Genomic DNA, 13,742 nt, shown 5'->3' on the forward strand with positions numbered 1-13,742 from the left:
TCGCTGGTTTATCTCGGGTCAACGAGTCATTAGTGGTCAATTGCGCTCTGAGCCATTGAGTACTGGGGGCCGCAAGTGGATAGGAGTAGTCGAACGGTTTGGTAGTTGCTTAGGCTCGCGTGGGTTCAGGGGAAGTTCTCAACTACGCCGACTTGTTTTCTGTGTCGAATGGATTATTGAGATCAGCGAATAAGCTCGTTGTGAGGCTTTGGGGGACTGAAGACGTCTATCTACGGTCGAAGCTCAGCGGCGCATTTGCGAAGACGTCAGCGCACGTGATATTCAAATGTCTTGGCTCTGCAGCCGAATGAGGAACCTCGTGAAGATATGAAATCGCCTATTTACAGACGAACAGTAAATTAGTCAGTCTCCTAACAATTGAGCATAGCGACAATTAAACAGGAATAGAAACCAGTTGATAATTTGTCCTTTTGCCAAATTTTGTATTCAAGTCAATTCGTTAAAGTCTATAGTATAAACCAGCCGCAACAAAGACGGCACTGATCCAAAACCACAAGCACAATCACAATTACACACAATAGAGACAAGAAAAAAGATTCCCACTTTCCATAGAAGATACCCGATATTCCAGAAAAGCCATACCAAAATGTCCCCTAAATCCTCCAAATGTCCCCTCGAGAAACGTTGCACGGCCCAAGTTGCCCGTGCCCGTACCGGCCAGGCCAGGTTCCAATGTTCTGTGCCGCGGGTGAAGCACAAGGCGATAATACAAGAGCAGTAAGTTCCAAAACCAGAGTCCAACACAGTCAGCCATAAGTTCCAACACAGATAAATAATGTAGAGAAGCAACAAAGAAAATCCAACAAGCATGCCATGCAGACGGAATAAGTAGATGGAGATATGTGTCGAACAACATCGCCAGCGACAGACCCAACGAGAATGAATGAAAGATGATTAGATGCAATAACCTTGGTGGGGTAAGTCGTGGTGCTGAAAAGAGTGAACATGAGAAATTAAACACCAGGGCCAGGACGCCTAGATGCGTCTGCAGACCCGGTCGACAAGGTCACACCAAGGATATTCAAGCCCTGACCGCAGTTTACATTTGCTGCTGCAGAAGCTGCGGGGCAATCATCTGATGCGACGCAGGGACCATAGTGGCCATTGCCGAGGGCATACTCATGGATGTCGCCATCGAGGTCATCGGGGGCATCTGGACCATAGTGTGCGGGACGTGGTGTGCAGGCGGCGACGAGTCCTCACCAGCGGATTCAAACTCATTAGCATCATTCTCCAGGTCATCATCATTGGCAATAGGTCCTTGACCGTCTTGTTGGGCCTCGTGGATGCGACGGTGCCTGGAAGCGAAATTAGTATGAGGTCGTCAGAGCAGTCATGCAAGGTCAGCTTACTGTGCGAGGTTATCGGATCGAGAAAAGGCTTTGCTGCAGTATGGACAGGGGTAAGGTCGCTCTTGCGTGTGGGTACGCACATGCCTAAGCGCCCAAGTTAGTCGGCGGCTATCGAAACCATCACACCGGGTCATTGTGCGGTTCAGCCCCATCCGAAACGGCAGGGCGTGCAAAAATAGAAATGAAGCTTACCTCTTGAGGTGCTCTAATCTCTTGAAGAGTCGTCCACAGGACGGGATTGGGCACGAGTGAGATTTCTGGGGATACGGTCCAAGCTCCATCATGGTGGCACTCCGGGCGCGACGTGCAGGACCAGGGCCCGCACGGTCCGACCGGCCAGTGCTGTTCTGAACCGTTGTTTCAATAGCTGCACTAGTGGGGAGCGCTGTCAGGTCATCTGGAGGGTTGCTCATTGGCACTGCGTGCTGATCAACGGACTCCTCCAAGTGCTGAAGCGGGGTTCCATGACGTGAGATTTCCTGCAACAGGTCCTTCTGGGGGAGCATGGCGCTTGGGTATGTCCGAGCTAGATCATGCCCAGACTCCTCACCCTCCGCAACAGGGGCCACCGAGCTAGACACGGAGCGTCGAAGATCGCTCGGGCGGTGAGCAGCATAAGGTGGAGGTTGAGAGGAGGGCGCACCGTGGGACCCATTGGTGGCACCGGGGGTACCAGCCGGTCCCGGGGTGATCGAGGGTCGCCGCCTCCGCTGCTTGTAAGTGGGAGAGCCCTCGATGACGGAGTAGGCATTGGACGAAAAGGATCGAGAGGCACTAGGGTAGTGACCAGCAGCAGCAAAGTTGGATGGTGGAAGCTGCATCATGGGATTGTATGGCGCCGCGTGGGAAAGATCCGGAATCGCAGTGTAGAGACCCGTATCCTCGTTGGCGATATACGCAGGTTCAGCGCCGAGTCCGACCGAATGTTGCGGTGGAGTCACCGGTTCAAAGGACAGACCGCGATTACTGTAATCCTCGTACTGAGAAGAAACGAAAGACGGGGCGGGCGAGTACTCGTAGAAGGTCGGCATGGACGAATGGCGCTGGTGGATGCGGGCGAGGGGCATTCCATTGCGATCATACTGGATCTGCCCGTAGTCCTGCTCGCGCTTAATGATGCTCTGGACTAGATTGTTCGAAAGAGGCATCTGAGGATTGCCGTACATCGTCGGGTTGCCATGGTCGTCCTGCATGAGCGGGATCGCTGGGGGAGCCATCTGGGGAGGAGGCATTGCGTCAACGGTCCGAACCACGGGGGAACTGGGCTGGCCATATGTCGTACTTGCGTGGGCGTGGGCAGCAGCAGCAAACGAGGAGGTGTTCGCTTGTTGCGCCTTGGTCAACTGCTCATACAACGACTGGGACGAATCAAATTCGAACGACAAGGCCGGCTCACTGACGGCAACCGTAGTGGCCTCCTGGTTCATCTTCTCGCGCTTGAGGTCTCGCTCAAGCGCATCCAAGAACAGCCGGTCATGAGGAACGCTGTACCAGTAGAAAACCTTCTGCTTCTTCTGGGTACGGATACAGTTGTTCTTGTACAGGAAGTCCAAGAACGCACTCTTGGGCTCCTCCAGGGTCGCATCGGTCCCGGCCTTGAGATTTCGCAGGTCGGAGAAAATTCCCTCCTCGAATTTCTTGGAGTTCTTAACAGGGCGACCAAAGGCTTGGAATCGGAAGGCGAGGCATCGCACGATATCGGTTCCGGAAATGTGGAAGAGGTTGCTCCTAGAAGGGCATGTTTGTTAGTGGTCGAGTCGCGCGCGGGGGCCTTGGTGTCGTAGGCACTTCGCACTAACCAGAGAACGCAAGACACATAGTCGCCGGTCGGCAGGAGGAAGCGACGAATCAACTGGTCGGGCTGCCAGTCAACGGGAGCCGAGAGGAGGAAGTATTTCACTGAGTTCTGGTCAGCATGACTGGCCATGCATTGCAAATCCCCGATTCCAACAACATACGATTATCGACTTGCTGCAGGGCGACTTGCGCATCGTGCGGGAGGCTTTGTTGGGCTTCAGTTGATAGCATAAACGTCTCTGGCTTCTGGGGAGGTGCCATTGGGGCACCTGGTTGGGGATACATGGTTCCACGCGCGCTGCAAGAAACCATCAGCGCCGACCGGGAAGGAGCAGGTATAGATAAAGGGTTGTCGCGAACAAAGAACAGCGCCAGCCGGGGGGACTAGACCGCAATGCTGACGACCTTTATTCTCTGTTTGAGACTATGACCCCATTTCAAAGACTCACCGTTAGAAATGATTCGACAGGGCGGGTCGGATCAACAAGGCGCGACGGGGGGATGATCAACGTCGCAAGGCGATCACCGGATAAAAGGTGTTATTGTGATGCTGTGATAGCAAATTTCGAGACTGTGTATATATATCGATATACAGATAGACGAGGATCTTTTCACACGGCCGATGGCAACAAGCGAACATACGCGATTACCGGGGGTCGAAGTGGTGGTGATTAAGAGGAACCGGCCTCTTGTTCTTTTGAGACTTGTCGGGGGATTGACAAAGAGAAAGACAACAAGAAAGAGAGATGACAGAGAATGAACTGGACCAGCCGGTAATAGACTCTGTAGAATTCCTCGCGCAGCGGAAGAAAAGAAACGAAGGTGAAGGTGAAAGTGAAGGGTGAGAGAGGATCGACTAAGGATGGGAGAGGGGGATGGAGAGGAGAAGAGGAAGAAGGGGGAGAGATACACAACGTCAGTGACGACTGGAGTACGGGCGTTACTACTGACTACTAATAATAATCGGGAGGTACGGGAAGAGGACTGGAAGACCAGAACAATAATAAAATGCCAAAAAGTATCGAAGCCGCTGGACAACTGGGAAAGGCGGAAAAGACTGGGAAGCGCCCAGAAACCCTGGTGGATAAACTGGTTATGACAGGTATGGTAAGACAGCGAGGCTGTAATTTATGTAATTTATGTTACTTTAGATGTAAATCCCTATAAAAGTTCCAAATTTACCGCGTACTGTATGGTTAATCATACCTCCAATACATGTGACCCAGTCCAGTCCCACTTCCCTGTTGCCAGTGGAATTCTCAAGGCCCCAGTGATCAGTTGCGATTTGTCGATTTGTACTCTTAACTCACCTCCCAAATAGTCGAGTCTTCGACCGTTTGGGAAGACAAACAAAGAGAAGTCAACAATGCGATGCTATTTTTGCGTCTTCCCCTCCCCTTTCTTCTCTTTCTTTCTTTCCTGATTTCCCCGTCCACTGACCACCGTGCCTTGCAGACTTCGACCGATCGGCACTTCAACGGTGATTCGACACATCCCTTGTCCGCTGGGTGACTGGACTGCAGAATGTCTGTGCATCCTGTACTCCGTCCAAGGCCAAGGGATCATATTCTGCTATGGGAGGCCCTTCGCGACAGGGGATCGAGGTAGGCTCCAGCCAACAAGAATCCACCAGTGGACCCCCAATCCGGCCATGCCAAGCCCTGCGAGCGAGGTCAAACTAGCGCTGGGACCTGACTGGAGAATCTGAAGCACCCGCTCTCGGGTTGTTTCAGAGTCAGTGGGCGCTTACATGCAGCCACTGAAACGAATCCTCCCCCTCTCCTCCTCGTCGTAGTGTCCCACTCTTCCCAAGAGCCCTTGTCCAAGACCGGGTCTCTCTCCCGGTATACTTTCGAGTCTCCAGTCGACTCTCCCCATTTCTGCTATTGCTCCGATCTCTTTGAGCCCCCGTGAACAAACGGCTGTGGCTGGAATTGATCCCTTTCCGGGCCTGCCGACCGCAGTCCTGGTTTTGCGCACGACACATCAGAACCGACAAGTCCAAAATAGAGAGGTTGAAAGATCGGCCGGAACGAATCATGCATGTCGACTTGTCAAGATGTTGAATAAGGGTCAATGACATGACATGGCATGAGCTCGGTCAACTGACTCCTCCTTTTCTTTAGTGTGGTCTACGTTTTCCCCCTGCGTCGCACTCCTCGACTTTGGCAACCAATGACCCATGCTCTATACTGCCATGTTGTTATACAGATACTCCGTAGTAACTCCCGTAGCCTATACGGCGCGGCGGGCCCCGAGATTCCCCCGTTGAGAACTGTACCTGACTGAGTCCATCACCTTGCCGTCTGGAGTGCATGCATTAGGGCTCCGGGTCAATTTCCAGCCCTCTTCTGACTTGTCGAATTCTCACTATCCATTTCGCCACGGGCTCTACCCATGGATACCATTGCCGGGTACCTGACCCATGTTTTAATTGTCGATGTCATATATAAAATAAGATCAACACATTCTAGACCAGTGGCCCTACTGCCTAGCCATTCTCCGACATCCAGTCCTCGGGCGCGCAAAGCCCGGCCATATCTCATAATCGCGAGGCTGAAAACAAGTCCAAAATCAAAAGCTTGGCACTGCCCCTGGACACGAGCCATGACCCGTCCCATGGTCCAAACAAAATGCACATGGGAGAAAAAAGCACATGGCGACCCATCAACCTATCGGAGAAAATCTGCGGGTAGGGCCCAGTGTACCCATAGTTTGGTTATCGCTTTTTGCTAACCATTTAGGCCAACTAATAACAAAGACATCAAAACAACCCAAAAAGAAGTCCTGCGCCCGCCAGCCCAAGCAATGAGTCTCTGGAACTTTTTTTAGGTATCTCTGATATGATCTCCCTGCCCACAACCCAGATCTTGATGCCGTGAAACCCGCTGTTTAAAGTTGTCGGTTGTAACATCATGTCTTACCCTCGAACATGCGGGCAAGATCCGGTCTTCGTCTGTCGTGATGGTCTGTGGAGAAGAAGAAGAAGAAGGTCGAACGAGCATCTAGCCAAAAAGATGTCTTACTTTTAGCTCATCTACGATATCAACTCGCAATCTAGTGTACAAGTAGCACACACTATTACCGGATAAAGAAAGAGTCACCAGGGAGGCTGGAAGTCAAGGAGGGGGTTCCTCTTAGCTCGATGGGACTATGTGAACCTGCCCATCCCTATACGGCGAAGTAAGTCCAGAAGGAAGGAGCATGTACCGGGCTCAACGATAGGCTCTTCATGGTGGTTTCAACTTCTGCGGCCTTCGGGGATTTTTCCCCTGGACTAGCCCTGAATCACTCTCGGGCGGGTGCACCGCACAGGGCACATGGCGAGGCGTGTCCGTTTGATCGTCCAGCTTGAAACGATCTAGAAGGTCTAGTATTCTAGTCTCGTTGGTGGCCGTGGAGTCTGGAAATTTTTCGTATCAAATCCCGTGGCTGGGAAAAGAACAAGATCCATCATCCTGCAGCACACCCCAAGGGGAAACTCGAGATGACAGCATACGTAGTATGGCCTTGGTCTAGTAATAGTCCGTCAAACTCAACTTCTTGACTACAACAGATAGTTTTACTCTGCTGTGTTCATTGCATGCGAAACCCCCTGTCGGGGGACGATCCTCGACCCTCGACTCTGACTACTGCCTATACCGACCAACTCTACGACAAAGTAGCCCTTGTATAGCGAAAGTTTGATATACCGCGGCTCTGTGGAGTCCAAACTTCCGCTGGCCGACGGGTTCCGTTTGTGAAAGGGGTATGATCGCCCATCTAGATCGACAACGGGGTAGTATTCTTCAACCATCAGCATCATCGCTTGAGAAACCTTCGTGAATCACCAAGGGTTCCTTCAACCTTGTACCAAAAACATCTTCAGCAAAATCAATCATGATGCGATGCCGAGTCCGACAGTGTGGTTGATCCAGGAACGATATCCAGCTTGTGTCGACCCGCCAACTGGGGCTAGCGGATGCGAGCCCGTTCTAAGCCCTATTCTGGAAAACCTCCGACTGCCTCGTGCGTTCTCCCCTAGCGAAAAAGTATATTGATTCTTACCGAACGTCCACCACGTTCTTGCCCCTCTTTCACGAGTACGATGAGGTAAACTGTGCCGACAATAGAACAGAATATGTTTGAATTGTAACTTTCACGCGAGTGAGGTGCACGAGTCAGGCGCCCCCCGTTCGCGTGGGATGGGGGGTATCACGGTTTCGACCCGCTTGGCTTTTTTCCTTGGAAGTGCCTTTGTTTCAGGAAAGGTCTCCAATGCAACGACAAGCCTAGCACTCAGCCTAGCAATCCATACTGTACTCCGTTTATACATACTACAGTTACTCTATAGTATCCACACTTCAACCAAACCAAACTCAAATTCTTTTTTGGGAGCCTCAAATCGAGGTCTTCTTCTCGGGTGTGGCCCACTCTTCTTACGCCCGGTGACCTCGTCGGCTCGTCCTTCTACATTCTCGAATACTGTTGCAATCTATCGGATTCAAATGTGGGCATGGGGAGTCGGGATAGTGGGGGACAGGGGATACTTGAGAAACCTAGCCAGTACCGGAGAATTATTCAAAGAACCTGAAGCAGGTCAGTCGTCGTATCGCCGTACGGAGCAGTTCATTCGGCATTTCAATTAGGCGGGAATATTGTATGTAGTATTCGTATGTACAAGCCAGAGTCAAAAATAGGTACACATTAGCTAAACGGAGGAATCAAAGCTTTTCCTCCTCTTCTCCAGCATGGCTTCTTTCATGAACGGACTCCTTTCTCGGATCTGCTTTCCATAAACGACGAACAGGATGGGCGCGAATGATAACGCTAGCGAAATGAATGCAAGTAACGTGCTCGCCCACTGAAACCCGAGTGTGTTGTACATGCTCATAGCGGCCAGGGGCAAAAACGCAGAGAAGGTGTTCTCGCCGGTGACGATGATTCCGACTGCGCTCGCGGCATACTTGGCGTAGGCGTCAACGACGTAGTCTGATATTCCTGTCACGACGATCACACTACCTGCCCCCACCATGGCGAGACCGACTGCTGGTGCGATCCATGGAAAGTTGGCATACGAGGTCCACGCATATGTGAACATGCCTCCAGATATTCCGAGCACGCCACCCACAATGGCGAGGTAGAGTCGTGCCTCGGGGATGGGTGTGCCAGGGACTTCGGTGTTCCTGGCGGCAGAGTCGAAGTAGATCTTGCCTGAGAACAAGGTTCCTACCCAGCCGAGGATCTCACCGACGACGATGGCGGCTTGGATGTATCCAGCCTGGGAGGGAGTCCAGTCATACAGACCGACGAAGACCTGCTCGACGGATTGTGTGAAGAGATACAAGGTTCCCACTGTGAAAGCAGACCACATGAATGAGACGAAGACGACTGACTCGGTGAAGAACAGAAGAAGAGGCCGCGTTGCGCTCCGAGCCACGATTCTCATCATCGATGTCCCCTCGCTGTCGATTTCATGCTGGGTATATGCCAGCCTGCCCTCCTTCCGCAAAGCCTTCGCTCGTTTTCCGAGAATGGCAATCCCACGACATTCTTTGAAGAGGAAGAAATACAACGGGAAAAGAGCACAAAGCCAGATCAGCTGGAGGTAGCTGATCCATCTCCACGAGAGGAACTCAAAGATAGGTGCACCGATGACGGGTCCAATGCTCGCTCCCACCAGGTAAGTGACAATATACAGGCTGACAGGAATGTTCCGCGCCTTCTCAGTATCCCAGACATTCCCAATAACCGTGGCAGAGGTATTCGCCAGGATCGAAACACAACCACCAGCAAAGAACCTAGTCACGATCAACGTGGCAAAGTTTTGCGCAAGTGCTTGAGGAATCACAAAGCAGACAAAGGCTACATAAGCCAACAAGAAAACCCATCTCACGCCAAACTCTTCCATGAGAGGCAAGATGAGAAGGGAGAAGCAGCCGCCACCCACGGCCCAGGATGTCACTGGCCAGTACGAGTGAGGGAAGTTCTCATCTGAGATGCCAAACTCCTCGTTGATCGCGGCATGTGCCACTGTGATGATAGTACCGTTCATCATGGTAATGAACGTGGCGAATGCCGCTAGATATGTCAATGTCCATTTTTGGCGGAGCGGCCAGTTGTACGGGTTCTCGGGATCTTTCGGTCCATTCCAGGACACGATCTCGATGTTGCTGCCCGGAGCATTGTGGTCTAGTATGTGAGTCAGTGAATCTGCAACTGGCAGAAATGACAGATTACATACCGATGGCTTGATCATCGTGGCCGGAGACATCGCCACGTGCGAAGACCATGTCTCTGGGGTCTGTTAAGACTGTCGCGAACGCTCCTCGAGCCTTCCGCGGCTGTCAGCCTCACAATAAAGAAAACCGATGTTATCCAGTACCCCCGAATTTACCGAAGCGGAGAGTTACAGGAAATGACCTCACTCCTCCGGTTTCGTGAAAACCAATGATCTCAGAACCGTTATAGATCGCAAAAACGTCCACAATGAGTATCTCGCTCAAGTATCACCTCCCAAGACCGAACCGTGAGAGGAAAACTCTTAAATGTCTAGGGAAGAGACCTGAAAAAAATTTTCCTCCCCGAACATCTCATCGCAAGATCCGTGACCCCCATAGATTTTGCGGTACCAGAATCCACATCTACCTCTCCTCTCCAGATAATGACTGTTTTGGGACTAGCGCGGATGGGCCCTGGAAGAAAGCCCATCGCTGCAACGTCTGGTTCGTCGGTGGCACGGTAATTAGTCGATCATCTGGAATTATTCTTAGAAGAATTGATTTGCTAAATGATTCCGAATCCCTGCTGCACCCCGCGCTACTCCGCATTTTGGGGGTAGACCAGGGTTCAAGATTATCTTGTCCAATGCTTGATGCGCGTCATGCGGCCTACTGAATCATGCATGGCGGGGGTCCAGTAGTTGTGAAAGGTGTGTTAGTCATGCCTTTTTTGTTCTCGGCCTGGCGGTCGGAGTAAATAGTGCTTCCATCTATGACTATTTACGTATTTCTGTGACATATTCGGAATTTCAAAGTAAAACTGGCACGGTCGGAGCTGCGAAATTTGCAGCCCCGGTGCCGGCAACTGCCGATGGTGGTGGAGGTCACGTATATATATCCCGGATCGCGCACTGAGATCCTCAACCTCCCGTTGGGGTTTGAAGGATTTACCGGTTTGATCATGATGGATGTGATACAAATGGAGAAAAGGAAGGACCCTCGAGGGCGGTAAGAGTGTTGATGAAGCTAAGTTTTATCCAGAGGTCGTAGGATCTAAATAGATAGGGTTATGTGACCGCTATCTATCGAACAGGATGGAATATCTTTCACATTTGATGTTCGATGAAGCAGCGCCCATGAATCCGTCCCTCCTATTATTTAGTATCTAGCTCTATGATCTCGAGTTCAACACCAGTTCGAGCACCCAGGTCCCTGTACGCCTGCCTTATGTCAGGAGACCATTCATCAAACTCAGCAAATATCCACTCTGTGCGTAGTGTCAGTGTAATGCGTCGAAGATGTGGCGTGCATGTACTCCGATCCTCAAGCCATAATCGAAGCTTTTTTAAAATTTTATACTCGTTCCAGATCCAAAGAGGCCATTCTGGTTGCGTGCTATCATTGTCTTGTAGCTTGAGATCGTCTGTAATGGACAGAAACTCGATATTCTTCGGCATCACATGTTGCAATCGTTTGGATTTGTCTCGTTCGAACCCCATTAGGAATGCCCATGGGATCTGAAGTTTCTTAAGCATGGCCCAATTGACCATCGCATTCAATGAGCCCTTGATCTCGATGCTAGGAATCCATTGGTCGTCCCCTTTGATTTCACAGCAACCTGTGATCGTCAACTCCGTTAAAGTGCCTCTAACATGAGATATCGCAGCAGCAATCCGGTCAAGATCGAGGATGGGCAGATTTAAATCATCGTCGAGACCATGATCGTACTGCCATTTCCAATGAAGGCTTTTGAGGTTCGGAGTGACTGAGAGCAGTTCACCAAGATATATCTCTCGTATTTTGGTTAAATCGAGCGATGTGAGTTGCGATGGAGTAGGCAAATGTGCTTTAGGCCACGAAAACGTAGTGAGGTTCTCGATGGAGGCTGACATGTGTCGGATATTTGGCAGATAGAACAGTGACAAGGCTGCAATATCTTTGCTCTGTTTTTCACGCACGTAGTTCTGACCGAGATTCAGGAGGAAAGACACATCTTGAAGATGTTCAAAGCTAGGTAGCTTATAATTCATAGGCTCACAGATAGCCGAACGGAGAACCATACCGATAAGTCTATCCGGTCGGGCGACATCAGGGCCAAGGGATAGATATCTCAGATTCGGGACTTGCGCTAAAAGTAGAGCAACAAAAGCATCCATCGTAGCTAGGTGCATTTCCTGTATCCAAAGATCACTATAGGGAACTCCGGTTTCCCGGATGAATGCAATAGCGCTATACAGTTCGGCAGTGGGGGTGGAAGATCTTCGAAATGTAGGGTAAATCGAGTTGTGCTTAGAGGTCATGCGATCCAAGTGGATGCCTGTGATATAAGCAGCCAGCTGAGGCCTGCATATGAGTGTTCTTAAGAGTTGAGTGATTGGGTGAGGAGAAAGAGGTTCTCCCCAACTCCAATGAATTTTCGAGTAGAGAAATGGCTCGGCGATTGCGCGGAAAGGCTTGTTGACGAGACATAGTTTATGGAGTTCAGCAGTGGATAACAACTTGAACACCATGTACAAGATGTCAAGTGGGCATTTATCAAACACGGATGCCGCTTGATATTCCTACATGGTAAGATTAGCCATAACCCTGAAAATATCTGTTTCAGTCACATACAGGCATCGTTGACTGTGATAGCATCGTTGTAGCCTCGCTACTTCTTCATACGCCTTACGCAGATCAATGCGTTCAAGTTCCACGCCTCTTCGGATATTGGACCAGGAGACCAACTGCCACGTGGGCGGTATTGAAAAGCGAGAAAAGTGTCCCGTATTAATTGCCAACGAAAGTATTTGTAACAGTCAGGACCCTAGCTACTGTGATGATAATGCGGTGTCCTTGGCTGATGTTCGTAGAATGTTGTATCCACTGACGACCCGCCAGTTCAACGCAGCCTCATATGTGACTTTCCATAGTAGAATCGTGTTTTTCCAGCGTTTTTTTATCACCAAATGGTGGGAGAAAAGCTGTCATGTGGCTGCGAAATCCCCAGGAAAACATAACAAGAGCGCAATGGAGGCAGCCCTCACAGCCTAATTCCTCTCCTCAGGGGAAACCTCCAATGCTTGGCGCGTCATGTGTCATGTGATCGCTTAACTAGTTAACTAACTAGTGGGCTCTGAGTCAGACTGAATGGTGTCAAATCTTCCAATCTACTCAGTTTTGTTTGTTATTACAGACGAACCTCTCCTTGATCAAGCTGCAATATTTCACTTGCATTAATGATTCTTCTTTGTTTTCGCCACTTATGTATGTGCAGGTGCCTCCTACCGGCCGACCTTTGAGGATCAATACTATAAACCATTATCAAAGCCTCACGCCGTGCTCATTAAATGACTATTTTCTGACTTGATGATATGATTCTAGCTCTTGAGTGATTGCAATATGCCCACAGAAAACTTGACTGGGGTCACTCCCTCAACAAGACTACCATCAATCACAATCTCACTCTTTTCATATGGCCATGCCAACGGGCCAATTATCCAACAGCCTAGCCAATCGCGTCGTCACAAAACTTTGGCGTATAATATTCGTCACTTGCCCAATCCACCACGACACGTCCGTGTAAACTCAACTGGTCTGTCTCGGCGGCTTCAGAAAGAATTCTTGCAACATGATACCGTCGAGGCATTCTTGGTCAAGGTCAAAAGCGAGCTTGTCACTGCAATCAAAACAGAATGTGATCTACTTTTGCACTCGGCAGAGAAAGCTGAACAGGGACCCAAAGACTCTCATGAGAGTTCTCATCTCAATGAAGAGGACACGTTAGACTGCCCAGACATCGATATAGTTGTGACAATATGCTGTGAGGAGGGCCGCCATCGCAGCGTTGCGTTTGTTGAGGAACTCGCTCGAAAGCTGGCTACATTCAAGAATGGAGTCGACCCATCTCAGCCCTGGCACCTGAGTGTTAATATAACACATCGTGATGTCGGAGATCCCATAGACTTGGAGCAATCATCGGGTCAGCAGAAGCGCGCAAATAAGGCTCAAGCGAAGTCTAGACAAAAGGAACGACGTGAAAATGGGGATAAATTTAGATCGCAGCTTGGGCATTATGATGAAGAAGGCTAGTCATTAGTTCTCTGATTATTATATCATTCCTTTCATCAGTGGAGATAAACTCGGAATTAACAAGGCTGAGGGTGAAAGATTTCTATAGTTATGTTTAAAGCCCGTCATATCTCCTAATGTCATTGTAGAAATCCTCTCGTCTGAAAATGCACGTCCTGTTTCAGCTGGAACTAGAAAGAGCAAATTTATCATGAAGCAGTTCAACTATGCTTTTTTAGCAGGATAGAAACTGCATTACATTACTCCGTACATTAGGCCCCTTCAGTATACCTATATGATCAGTATTGAGAAATGGCGGAGA

The 13,742-nt window shown here is 50.0% G+C and overlaps 4 protein-coding genes across 4 annotated transcripts; 1 reads left to right on the top strand and 3 right to left on the bottom strand.

The window, feature by feature from the left end:
* Nucleotides 1-425: 425 nt before the first annotated feature.
* Nucleotides 426-4,129, bottom strand: steA (sexual development transcription factor SteA). Its single transcript, XM_057149337.1, has 6 exons — nucleotides 3,620-4,129; nucleotides 3,332-3,468; nucleotides 3,173-3,272; nucleotides 1,566-3,101; nucleotides 1,374-1,457; nucleotides 426-1,319 (listed from the first exon to the last, which is right to left on the bottom strand). The coding sequence occupies exons 2-6, from the start codon at nucleotides 3,453-3,455 to the stop codon at nucleotides 1,061-1,063; spliced, it is 2,103 nt and encodes a 700-aa protein (XP_057012991.1). The 5' UTR covers nucleotides 3,456-3,468; nucleotides 3,620-4,129; the 3' UTR covers nucleotides 426-1,060.
* Nucleotides 4,130-7,860: 3,731 nt separating this feature from the next.
* N7473_003398 (uncharacterized protein) lies at nucleotides 7,861-9,442 on the bottom strand (the record flags this gene model as incomplete). Its single annotated transcript, XM_057149338.1, has 2 exons — nucleotides 7,861-9,341; nucleotides 9,394-9,442. 2 exons carry the CDS (start codon nucleotides 9,440-9,442, stop codon nucleotides 7,861-7,863), a joined length of 1,530 nt encoding a protein of 509 aa, XP_057012992.1.
* Nucleotides 9,443-10,368: 926 nt separating this feature from the next.
* On the bottom strand, nucleotides 10,369-12,368 carry N7473_003399 (uncharacterized protein). Its single transcript, XM_057149339.1, has 2 exons — nucleotides 11,984-12,368; nucleotides 10,369-11,931 (listed from the first exon to the last, which is right to left on the bottom strand). Exons 1-2 carry the CDS (start codon nucleotides 12,005-12,007, stop codon nucleotides 10,525-10,527), a joined length of 1,431 nt encoding a protein of 476 aa, XP_057012993.1. The 5' UTR covers nucleotides 12,008-12,368; the 3' UTR covers nucleotides 10,369-10,524.
* Nucleotides 12,369-12,751: 383 nt separating this feature from the next.
* On the top strand, nucleotides 12,752-13,441 carry N7473_003400 (uncharacterized protein; the record flags this gene model as incomplete). Its single annotated transcript, XM_057149340.1, has 1 exon — nucleotides 12,752-13,441. One exon carries the CDS (start codon nucleotides 12,752-12,754, stop codon nucleotides 13,439-13,441), a length of 690 nt encoding a protein of 229 aa, XP_057012994.1.
* Nucleotides 13,442-13,742: the final 301 nt, after the last annotated feature.

This window comes from Penicillium subrubescens (genome assembly GCF_028828155.1).
Source record: "Penicillium subrubescens strain IBT 31985 chromosome Unknown utg000002l_segment0_segment0, whole genome shotgun sequence".
Classification (NCBI taxonomy): Eukaryota; Fungi; Ascomycota; class Eurotiomycetes; order Eurotiales; family Aspergillaceae; genus Penicillium; species Penicillium subrubescens.

Bases quoted from the DNA above. Each gene is read 5' to 3' on its own strand.
- steA (XM_057149337.1), bottom strand. From the start codon at position 3,455: ATGTATCCCCAACCAGGTGCCCCAATGGCACCTCCCCAGAAGCCAGAG. The intron at 3,273-3,331 runs GTATGTTGTTGG...ACCAGAACTCAG, and splicing joins CCTGCAGCAAGTCGATAATC to TGAAATACTTCCTCCTCTCG. The intron at 3,102-3,172 runs GTTAGTGCGAAG...ATGCCCTTCTAG, and splicing joins TATGTGTCTTGCGTTCTCTG to GAGCAACCTCTTCCACATTT.
- N7473_003399 (XM_057149339.1), bottom strand. From the start codon at position 12,007: ATGCTATCACAGTCAACGATGCCT. The intron at 11,932-11,983 runs GTATGTGACTGA...CTTACCATGTAG, and splicing joins TATCACAGTCAACGATGCCT to GAATATCAAGCGGCATCCGT.